The sequence below is a fragment of the Sorex araneus genome, chromosome 9 (assembly GCF_027595985.1).
Source record: "Sorex araneus isolate mSorAra2 chromosome 9, mSorAra2.pri, whole genome shotgun sequence".
NCBI classification, from domain to species: Eukaryota; Metazoa; Chordata; class Mammalia; order Eulipotyphla; family Soricidae; genus Sorex; species Sorex araneus.
Window position 1 is genome coordinate 20,443,531 of NC_073310.1, and position 12,424 is coordinate 20,455,954.

Consider the following 12,424-nt stretch of genomic DNA (forward strand, 5'->3'; position numbering starts at 1 on the left):
TTGCTCCTCCAAACATCTTGTCACTTTACAGAACTGAAATTTCACTTTGTTAATAAATACATTGAGATATGGAAAGAAAACATGTAGCATCTTTACTCATCTACTACTTTTCTGCTGAAGGCTTCATAATGATTGTTTTCATTACATTTTGATTATAAAGCTTAAGCAATGGGTTAAGTTCTGTGATCATCCTCTCCCTGTTCAATAGATTGCAGTGGCATATATTGAGGATATTTCAATTCTGAAATTTTCTCTAGACAGACTAGTTGACCATGTCAGCTCCAGCTGCTTCTTATCTACTGCGTTTATGACACTCACAGCCACTCTGTTTAATGCTATCAATAATAAAAGCAACTTAAAAGATAGCCAGAGTAGTTTTCAATATACTCACACTTGCTTGAATCATATCAACTCTGTCAAGGATCACATAATATCAAGAAATCCGGGCCTCTTCCTGATTTCTCCCAGAATGACCATCAATCTCAACTTTGTTTAATCAACCCTGTAGCACTGTCTTCCTGTTGTTCATCGATTTTCTCGAGCAGGCACCAGTAACATCTCCATTGTGAGACTTATTGTTACTGTTTTTGGCATATTGAATCTGCCACGAGTAGCTTGCCAGGCTCTGCTGTGCGGGTGGCATACTCTCTGTAACTTGCTGGGTTCTCTGAGAGGGATGGAGGAATTGAACCTGGGTCAGCCATACAAGGCAAATGCCCTACCCATTGTGGTATCACTCCAGCGCAAGCAATCCTGTATTAATGCTAAAATCATGATCTTGGTAAAGACTGACTATGCAAAGAAGACATGTGGCACATGTGAAAGCATGTTCTGTCCACTGTGCCTGTGCATACAAGTTTGTGCCTCCCCACTTATACATGCTCACACATCACTTCCTTCTTACTTGCAAAAAATTTTCCCAGAATTATTCAGAAGAACAATTAAAAAAATAGTCTCCTCGTTAACTAGTATAGCTAAAAACAAAATATTTTCAGTTTATATATGCTTGAAACAATATTTTTAATGTTGGAGATACATTAAATGATGAATTAAATGACAAATGATGAATAACAAAGGAGAATTTGGTGTCCTGCACAGGAGGACATATGAACAACTTTCTTATCTAACAGCATATTGTGTGAAAAAACATGGGCTCATTTATGACCACGAATTAAACAAGGAAGCTTAAAGAGTTCAAGTGGAGCATCAAGGTTTGCCTGACATCATGAGGAAGCCACAAAAAGGGTGATGTGTCATGCTTCTAAGGAGAAATGTTGTGAACTAGATAGTGGGGAGGAGGACATACGATACTATCACAAAGTCTTGTACTGGTATATCTGAGCCTTTCTATATATTAGGGGTACATTCCATACCCACTTGAAACTGCCTGATGGTCTCAGCTGAGGTCTGAAAATCCACGATATTCAGGTGCATGGATAATGACACAGGAAACTTGAAGAGATACTCTATGAGGTCCACCAAGCCAAGCAACACTATCCAGCTTCGTGTTTTTGTTTCTTCTTCAAATAGAAGTAAACCAAGTGCAGGGGTTTGCAGCAGCCCATTCTCAATCACTTTGGTGGGGATAGGATTCTCAAACAGGACATACAGGATGCAATGGATATGAATACCTATCTGTCAACAGGAGATTTTGTTATAGTTTAGTTTGCTTTGATTTAAAAACTGAAAACTGAGCACTATTCAGATATAAATTGTAACCCGAATTGGACTGGTGAAGCATACAAACAAAGCATAAGTAATTACCCATAGAACAAAATATGTATATTATTCTACAAGTTTAGGGAGAACATGCTTCAATTTTTCTTTTAATTTTTTAAATTTTATTGAATCACTGTGAGATAGTCACAAGCTTTCATGTTTGGGTTACAATCTCACAATGATCAAACACTCATCCTTCCACCAGTGCACATTCCCACCACCAATATCCCGGGTATACCCCCCACTTTCCCACCCTCCCCTTGCGTCTATGGCACACAATATTCCCCATACTCTCTCTCTACTTTTGGGCATTATGGCTTTCAGCACAGACAGATAGGTCATCATGTTAGGTCTATTATCTACTTTCGGCATGCATCTCCCATCCCAAATGGTTCCTCCAGCCATCATTTTCTTGGTGATCCCTTCTCAATTCCATCTGCCTTCTCCCCTCCTCTCAGAAAGCAATCTCCCAGCTATGGGGCAATCCCCCTGGCCCTTGTATATACTGTCCTTGGGTGTCAGCCTCATGTGATGTTATTTTACACTCCACAAGTGAGTTCAGTCCTTCTTTGTCTGTCCCTCTCTTTCTAGCTCATTTCACTTAGCATGATACTCTCCATGTCTATCCATTTATAAGCAAATTTCATGACTTCATCTCTCCTAACAGCTGCATAGTATTCCATTGTGTAGATGTACCAAAGTTTCTTTAACCAGTCATCTGTTTTAGGGCACTCGGGTTGTTTCCATATTTTAGCTATTATGAACAAGTGCTGCAATGAATATATAGGTACAGATGTCATTTTTACTGTGCTTTTTTGCATACTCGGGATATATTCCCAGAAGTGGTATTGCGGGGTCATGTGGAAGCTCATTTTCTAGTTTTGGAAGGACTGTCCATATCATTTTAAAGAAAGGCTGGACCAGTTGGCATTCCCACCAACAGTGAAGAAGCGTCCCTTTTTCCCCACATCCACGCCAGCACAGGTTGTTTTGAACATGCTTCAATTAGCACAGAAGAATCCTCGACCTTAGATTCTCTGCTCAAAAGAGGAAAGAAAAGTGGAAAAGGAGAAGGAAGAAGTGCTGATTTATGAAGTATCCTCCTTCTCAAAACTCCTACATACAGTTCCTTTCTGGAAAATCACAGACACTGAAGTTAGTTACCTTGGGACCTAACAACTTCAGATCAGAGCAAGGAAGGTTTGAAGCTAGAAAAGAGACAAGCAAAGGTGAATCTTCTCATCAGTGGACACTAGAGGGGGCAGTGTGCCATGTACTTAGAGCAAGCTCTGCAATGAGATGCAGCCCCAGGCCCTGGGGCCCTGTCTAGTGCATGTCACTGACTTGGAGCAACTCAGAAACTCTGCCATGGTCACACTGCTGAGTGACCCTCAGGAACTCATTTGCATGACAGCCCCACCTTCACAGGGGGAAGCAGGTATAAGGAGAACTTGGAGGTTGGTCCTGAGCTGAGGGAGTCTGACACATTACAGCATTGGGTTGTCTCCACCATGGCCTGGGCTCCTCTCCTGCTCACATTTCTGGCTCACTGCACAGGTCAGGGGACTCTCTGGGTTGGTGGGAGAAATTAGCAAAGGATGCTCTGCTTCTTTATAACATCTCATCTTAAGCCCTTTGTCTTACATCTGTTTACAGGGGTCACTTCTCAGAATGTGGTGATTCAAGAATCGTCATTGTCCACAAACCCTGGGGGTACAGTTACATTCACCTGTGGCTCCAGCACTGGGGCTGTCACCACCAATAATAATTATGTTTATTGGATTCAACAGAAACCCTTCCAGAAGCCCTGGACTCTAATAGGTGATGCCAGTCATAGGCATCCAGATGTTCCTGCCCGATTCTCTGGCTCCCTGCTTGGAAACAAGGCAGTCCTCACCATCACTGGAGCCAAGGAAGAGGACGAGGCTGAGTATTTCTGTGCTCTGTGGTTCAGCAACCATTTCCACAGTGACAGATGCAAGTGGGGAAGTGAGACATAAACCTGAGCTAAGCTTCATCTTTTGCTGCTGAGTAGAGCAGGTCCTCTCATGAAGTCACCCAGCTCAAGATCTTCTCTATTTTGTTGGTGGAAAATGGCAACAACACTTCAATGCTAATTTTCAAATAAACAAAATTGTTCCAGGGCTTGATGAACTCCTTCACTTTTATACTGTTGTCCTATGACCTACCTTCACATTCAGTTAGGATCTACTCTATTTGGTTATTTTTTCTTACACAAGCTAAACACAGTAAAATTTCCAGGTATGAACAAGTTATGCTATTACTGCAAAGTCAATTACATTTTCTCAAAAGAAGCCTCATAATGTCCATTCTCACTAGGGGTCAGGAAGGAAACAATGGTTTATGCATGTATAACATATATTTTCATTTTATACAATATAAGTATTTGTATTGCTATAAATTCATATGCATAAAATGTAACATAAATCATATATGCAATATTTGAAAATTAATTCAAATCATATCCTATAGCCACGATTTTCCAGAAAAGTATTAAAAAATTTTTATGAAATAAAGGAATTTCTATTCTGGAAAATTTTCAAAACTTGTTAATATGAAGAAGTAACCAGGGGCCATCGATGCTTTTGATGTTTGGATTTGGGGCTGGGGACTGTTGTATTTTGAGGGAGGGTGTGTGTGGACATACCTTAAATGATCATGCTATGGTGATGGCCCTGGATCTGCACTCAGGAATTAATCCTGACAGGTGCATGAGACCATATGGGATGCCAGGGATAGAACCTGGGTCAGGGGCATTCAAGGCAAGGGCCTTACCCACTGTACTGTCCCTCCAGCCCTATGACACTATTGAAGTGAACAAGGCCTGCAGGAAATCCAGATTTAGGAGCCCCAGAAAATCTAAATCTCTCTGGTCTGAACTAGATGAGCCAACAGGTGCTTCCTCCTAGGGGACTAACCCAGCCCCCAACCATCCCAGGCTTGCCCCTCCCAGCAGAACTACTCCTTAATTGAAGACACAGTTGGGGTTGGGCATGTATGCTAAAGGGCCCAGGTTTTCAGCAAGCACACCCAACAATAACACTTCCCTCAGGGCCAGAGGAACATGAAAGAGGCCCTAGAGGTCAACTATGGGGTCAGTGTGTCCTTGAAAGTCATACTATGAGTAAACTCCTCTCTTCTTTCTTCTTGTTCTCTTCTTTACTCGCTGGCCAGGTTTGTGGATATTTCTTTTTTTTTTTTTTTATGATTTTTAAAAAATTATTAATTTTTTTAATTGAATCACTGTGAAATACAGTTACAAAGTTTTCATATTTGATCCACCACCAAACCCCCACATACTTCCCTCCCACTCCCCCTCTGCCTGTGTGGCAGACATTTTTCACTTTACTCTTTCCTTACTTTGATTACATTCAATTTTCAAGAGGAATCTCACTATTATTATTTGGAAGTTTTCCTCCAACAGTCAGACATGCTGGATGGCATCAATAGATTGTATGTTTTCATTGTTTGGAAAAGGTCTGTCCCAGTCCCGAATCCCGGACCATGATAGTAGCTGCTCAGTGTCGCTGGGGCTCCATCTGGAGAAGGCGTACCGGCTGTACCTCCTTAGTCTGGCTCCCCGGTGTTGCTGGCCTCTTCTGGGGTCCGGAGCATTCTCTGGCCTTCGTGGCTTACCGGAATGCCTGGATTCTTCCGGTTTGTGGAAATTTCGATGATCAGCCTTTGGAGGATTTATTGGACTTCAATCTTCATTCCTGACATGCTTCTGTTTCCATTTGTGTCCAGTTCTCAGGCTGTGGTGAATCAGCTTTCACTGACCATGTACACACAAGGGACAATAATTTCACATTTAGTCTCAGCCTGGAGCATTCACTGATGGTCAGTCTTCATACTGGTTTCAACAGAAGACTGGTCAAGCTCCCAAGATACTAATTGATGACACATCTAAAACACTTCTGACTTTGGCCTGATTCTTTATCTCTCTCCTAGAGAACCCAGCTGCCCTCACCCTCTCTGGGGCCCAAACAGAGCAGTGATGCAGGAGCAGGGAAAGCTTGTCTCTGTGTTCTTTACCAGGTTCTAGATTCTTCAATATTTTTAGGAATGCTCCACGGCATGGAAACCGACCTCACATGCTGGAGGAAAAGGCAGCTCAGATAGAGAAGGGAACACCAAATAAAAGATATTGGGAGGACCCATTCGGGTTGAAAGATGTGTGCCAAAAGTAGACCATAGACAGAACATAAAGACTGCTCAATACCTCTATTGCAAACCACAACACCCAACACAAGAGAGGGAGCACAAGGGAATGCCTTTCCACAGAGGCATGGCAGGGTGGAGGGGATGGGGTGGGGGTGGTGGGAGGGATGCTGGGACCATTGGTGGTGGAAAATGGGTACTGGTGGAGGGATGGGTACTCGATCATTGTATAACTGAAACGCAAGCACAAAAGTTTATAAGTCTGTAACTATACCTCACGGTGATTCACTAATATTAAAAAAAAAGACAAAAAAAGATGCTCAAAGTTAGAAAATAGAAATAGGTCTTAGAAATTAAGAACAATAGAGAGGCTTAGTTTAGAAGTAAGTAAGATATGCTTCCTGTGTCTGTGTGTGTTTGGGTGGAGGGACTGAGGGGGTTTTATAAAAACTTGGTCTTCATTCGGGTTGAAAGATGCGAGCTGAAAGTAGACTATAGACCGAACACGAAGGCCACTCAAAGCCACTCAATACCTCTATTGCAAAATACGACACCCAAAAAGAGCGAAAACAAAAGGGAATGCCCTGTAGCAGAGGCAGGGTTGGGTGGTGTAGGATGGGGTGGGGGTAGTGATAGGGATACTGGGATCATTGGTGGAGGAGAACAGGCAGTGGTGGAGGGATGGGTAAACCGATCACTGTATGAGTGAAATGCAAACACAAAAGTTCATAAGTTTGTGACTGTACCTCACAGTGATTCTATAGTAAAAAATTAATTAAAAAAAAAAAACAAAAAAACCCCAAAAAACCCAAAACTGGATCTTTGTGCTACTTGCCAAGTTACTAGCTTTTCATGAGTAGTTAGGGATCTTACACTGTGAGCTGCCTGATTAAGGTCTTTGGGGTTATCTACTTTACCATTTAAGATAGGTACTGCCCATTTTCTTTTAGTGTCTAATGAGCCTAAGCTCTGTGGTAGGAGGTGGTACTTTTTTCTTGGGAAATTTCAAACTTCCCTTCCTCAGAAAGGCAAACCCTAGATGTGAGGGGATGATTAAAGTGTGGAATAAAGACAGGTAAAAACGGACTTTTTTTTTCATCAACTGCTAATGAGAAACTGAGATTCCCTCTTTCATTCCCTCCTCTCAAAGAAAAAAATTGTGACTGCAGTCAGGAAATAGAGAATCAGATTGCTCAAGGTACTTCCTGCTTAGGGGCATAAATAGGGCTCCAATGCAGTGAAGGTGTCTTAAGAAGAAGGATGCAGGGATGTCTGCAGTAACATGCCTCAGTCCCTTGTGTCCGTGGTTACACATTAGTCACCCTCTGTGGTTTAATGGCCTCAAGCATAAGGCACTGTAGCACTGTCTTCCCATTTTTCATGGATTTGCTCGAGTGGGCACCAGTATTGTCTCCTTTGTGAGACTTGTTGTTAGTATTTTTGGTATATCAAATATGCCATGGGTAGCTTGCCAGGTTTTGCCGTGCTGGCAAGATGCTTTGGTAGCTTGCTGGGCTCTCCGAGAGGGATGGAGGAATCAATCCAGGTTGGCTGCATGTAAGGCAAATGCCCTACCCGGTGTGCTATCTCACCAGCCCTCAAGCATAGAGGCCTCAAGCATAGAGGAAACAAATTAGACAAGAAGGCTATAAGACCAGGTCCAGTTGTAGTCAGAAGACCACCATGGATTAAAAAAAGGCAGGACTTAAAAGAGCCAAGATTTAGTATTTACCATGGAAATCATGCCTGAGAAGCCTGTTCCCACAATTAGGGAATCTTTTAGTGAGTTGAAGATTGGTCTGTATTTGTCTAAATTTTTTCATCAAAGAAGCAAAATACTTTTCTATGCGTAGCATACCAATGATGGACTGATGAAACCTCACCTTTAGGCGATGGGTAAAATATTTCAAGGTCAAAAGCCAATTATTCCCAATATAATGGAGACCTTTAGAATTAATTTTTTTAGTTTGTGGTATTGGAACATAGCCATACAAACAGGGGAGAGGAAGTTGAGATGATTATCTAAGAGTAGAATCTCCATTCTGGATAGCATCAACAAATATAACTTAAAGTACTGTGAACGAGAGACAAGTTTTGTAAGGTGTACAAGAGGTAAGCACCAAAGGTTTTAATCGATTTGTTCAAGCAGACACCAGTAAGTCTCTCATTGAGAGACTTATTGTTACTGTTTTTGGCATATCCAATACGCACAGGTAGCTTGCCAGGCTCTGCCGTGTGGGCTCCGTACTCTCAGTAGCTTGCCAGACTCTCTGATAGGGGCAGAGAAATCAAACATGGGTCGGCCATGTGAAAGGCGAAAGCCTTACCACTGTGCTATCGCTGTAGCAAAAAGGTTTTAATGTGCGTAAATAATTAAAGATCTTAAGAAAACCTTGCTTAGTGCTAGTCTGGCCTAGAATGCATCAGACCCAGTAATTGAGGTTACTTAACCCCTCCAATTCCAGGGGTTCTGTAGGAGCATCCTCAAACACTTTAAATAGGGGTGGGTGGGATGCTCAGCCAGAGGAAATACAGGATGCAAAGGATTTCAAGTTCCCTTTTATCTACAACAGAGTTTGTTTTGTTTTCATTTAAGAACTGAGAACTTGGTCCCCGGTGCCATCTTGCCCCATTCAGCATTGAAGAAACCCAGTGGGCACCACAACACTGGAGATTTCTCCATGCCCCATACCAAGCCAATATCTCTGGGATGCCCCAGATGGAGCAGGTGCAGTCTCCCTGCCTTCTCCAGATGGAATCCCAGTGACCATGAGCTTCTATAAGCATGTCTCCAGTATGTGGCTATCAGAACTATTCCTCTGACCTTTCCTGATATGCAATGTGAGCAATGAAAAATAAATTATCTAGCATCTGCCCCTGGCCAAAACTAGAGAGAGAGCAGTGACATGTGGGGCCTCACAGCATGAGGGATGGAACCGGCTCCTCTCCCCACCCTGGCGAGGCCCTGAACAGCGATGATCCCAGAGGCACACAGGCCAATCTTGGAACCCAGTGGCTTTGGGCAGAAATGCATCTGGACTGAGCATTAAACTACTGCTCAGTATTCAACATGGTGCCACCGTGGGTGGGAAAGTGTTTTTCCCTCCCGTCATTTCTCCCTGGCAGTGTGGTGGCCACCACCTTTTCAGAGCCTATTGGAGAGCCAGGTAAGAGACTGAAGTGAAGTTTCACATGAAGCCTCTCCGGATGGGAGGTGGAATAGGCCCCTCTTCTTGCCCCGATGAGGCCCCGAGTTGCTGCCCACAAAAGGTTCCTGGCTCCTAATCAGACATGATCCCAGAGGCACACAAACCAATCTTGGAACCCAGAGGCTTTTGGCAGAAATCCCTCAGACTTATTACTAAAATATCAGAAATCCAAAATCATGCAGCTGCAAAGAGGCGGTGTGACATGATATGCTTTTGATAATTAGCAATAGAAAACAAATTATCTAATGATGCCTATTTTGTAAGGTCTGATTGTTGAGGAAAAATCCAATTAATAATGGTGGGTCTTTTGTCAAAATGTTGAATGTGATTAAAGTGGAGAGAGAGTAAAATCATCTGCCACATAAACAGGGGGAAGGGTGGGACAAGGGATATATCGGGGTTCTTGGTGATAGAAAATGTGCACTGGTGAAGGAATGGGTCTTGGACCATTGTATGACTAAGACTTAAACTGAAAATCTTTGTAACTACTCTCACAATAATTCAATAAAAAACAAAACAAAACAAAAAAACCCTGAGAATTGAATAGCACTCAGCTTTAAAAGGCACTGGTAGAGGTGAAGTATTACATGTGACATCATCAATTACCCCTATGGCAAAGTATCCACATTAGTCCATGAGTTTCTCAGGAACTTGCAGCAATTAACAGAGAAGAATCCTAGACCTCAGAGCCTCTGCTCAACAGAGTTGTCTAAGGAAAGTGGAGGAGGATAAAGAAGAAGAATAGTGCTGATGCTTGCAGATTCCCCTTTCACAAAACTCATTCATCCAGTTTCTGCCTGGGGAATCACAGGGACTGAATTTAGATTGTTGGAGACTTAAAACCTTCAGATCTGAGCAAAGAAATTGGAAACTAGAAAAAAAAAACAAGCCAAGCAATAATGAATCTTCTCATCAGTGGACACTAGGGGGGGCAGTGTGCCATATTCTGAGAGCAAGTTCTCCAATGAAATGCAGCTGCAGACCCTAGGGCCCTCTAGTACATGTCACTAACATGGAGCAACTCAGAAACTGCCATGGTCACACTGCTGAGTGACCCTCAGGAACTCATTTGCATGACAGCCCCACCTCCACAGGGGGAAGCAGGTATAAGGAGAGCTTGGAGGCTGGTCCTGAGCTGAGAGGTCTGACAAGTCACAGCATTGGGTTGTCTCCACCATGGCCTGGGCTCCTCTCCTGCTCACATTTCTGGCTCACTGCACAGGTCAGGGGCACTCTCTGGGTTGGTGGGAGAAAATGGCAAAGGATACTCTGCTGCACTTTTACATCATTGTCTCATCTTAAGCCCTTGGTCTTATATCTGTTTTCAGGGGTCACTTCTCAGTATGTGGTGATTCAAGAATCCTCACTAGCCACAACTCCTGGAGGCACAGTTACACTCACCTGTGGCTCCAGTACTGGGGCTGTCACCACCAGTAATTATGCTAATTGGATTCAACAGAAGCCGTACCAGAAAACCTGGGGTCTAACAGGTGGAACCAGTAATAGGCTTCCAGATGTACCTGCCAGATTCTCTGGCTCCCTGCTTGGAAACAAGGCAGTCCTCACCATCACTGGAGCCAAGGAAGAGGATGAGGCTGAGTATTTCTGTGCTCTGTGGTTCAGCAACCATTTCCACAGTGACAGATGCAAGTGGGGAAGTGAGACATAAACCTGGGGCTAAGCTTTATCTTTTGCTGCTGAGTACAGCAGATCCTGTAATGAAGTAATCTATTTCAAGGTTTTCTCTGCATTTTTGATGAAAAATAACAACTATTCCTGCAAACTTTCAAATAAACAAATTTATTCCACGTTATGATCAATTTCTTCACTTAAACACTGGTTTCCTAGTTCCTGAATTCTCATTAAGTTAGGATTTACTCTATTTCTTTTTTTTTTTTTTTGGTATACAAGCTGATCACAGGGTCTAGGAATTTTCCAGGTATGCACAGGTAATATTATTGGGGTAAAGTCAATTATATTTTCTCCATATGCAGCATCACTAACAATGTTCATTCACATTAAGAGTAAGGAATTAAACAATATTTTATGAATTTATAACATCACTGAAAAGCTTTTTATACAGTGTACGTGTTGCTCTAAACTAGTATACTTAAATATAACATAACCAGATGGAATATTTAAAAATTAATTCCATTTATATTCTGTTATCATTAAAGTCCAGAAAATCATTGATAAATACTTATGAAATTAATGATCATTTGCTCTGAAAAATTACAAACAACATTGTGAATTGAGGAAGTTACCATGGGACACTGATACTTTAGACTTCAGAGTTTTGGGTTTTTTTGTTTTATTTTGTTTTGGCGGCCACACCCAGCAATGCTTAGGGGTTGCTGCTAGCTGTGCACTCAGGAATTCCTCCTTATGTTCTGAAAGATGACAGTTGATGTTTCTTTGGATGAAGCCAGAGTGGGATGTATACACTTTATCAATATAATAACCTACAACCGGGATTTTTGAAATTTAATTTAGAACATTTGTTTTAACATTCAAAATTATAGGTTAGTCAGAGAGATAGTTCGGTAGGTTATGTGCATTCTTTTCATGCCAGAAACATTGGTAAATTCTCCAGGATAGCATGTTCTTTGAGCCTTCCAGGGTGACTTCCAAGCACAAAGCTGTTGTTGCCCACAAATCCAACAGAAATATAGTTAGATGTATATAAACTCAATTCTTTTGAAAATTATTTATTTGAGTATTTAATATTTTATTATTTATTTTCAAAAATATGATATTTATTTTTCTAAAATATTATGAAAAAATATTTTTGTTTGTTTTTGAGCCACACTCACTAGTTGTCAGAGATCTGCACAGAGGGATCACTCCTGGTGTCCTCAGAGCCCATATGAAATGCCAGAGATTAGAGCCTGGGTTGGCCACATTCAAGAAAATGGTAGGAGACTACAGAATTGTCTAGAAGAAACCTGAAAGCCTGTGTAACATCTCCTGAGCAAGCACACTGACTCAGACAAGGACCAGGGCTTGTCTGTACCACCATTCTAGCCCCTTATGAAAATCATTGAAATGAAATTTGACCATGTAATCTTGAGACTTCTCTAAGTACCCTCATGATATCTTCTATATTTTATGCAAATCTATAAACTTGCTCTATATGGCTTTTCATATCTTTTACTGCTGCTTATTTTTATCTAATATACAATTCTGTATCTTACTTGAAATATTATTTGTAATCTAGTCTATGAGCTCTTTTTAGATTTTATTTTCATTTCAGTTTCTTCAAATTCAATTAGCAGGGTCACTGTGGAACTACCTGTGCTTCTTCTTTATCTGTG

General features: G+C 41.7%; 1 gene segment (V, D, J or C); it reads left to right on the forward strand.

Annotated features, from left to right (window-relative positions):
- Positions 1-10,286: 10,286 nt before the first annotated feature.
- LOC129407004 (Ig lambda-2 chain V region-like) lies at positions 10,287-10,737 on the forward strand (the record flags this gene model as incomplete). The annotated part of the segment is given in 2 exon segments: positions 10,287-10,332; positions 10,439-10,737. Coding segments are annotated over 2 exon segments (345 nt in total), but the record flags the coding sequence as incomplete, so codon positions are not given.
- Between the last annotated feature and the right edge of the window lie 1,687 nt (positions 10,738-12,424).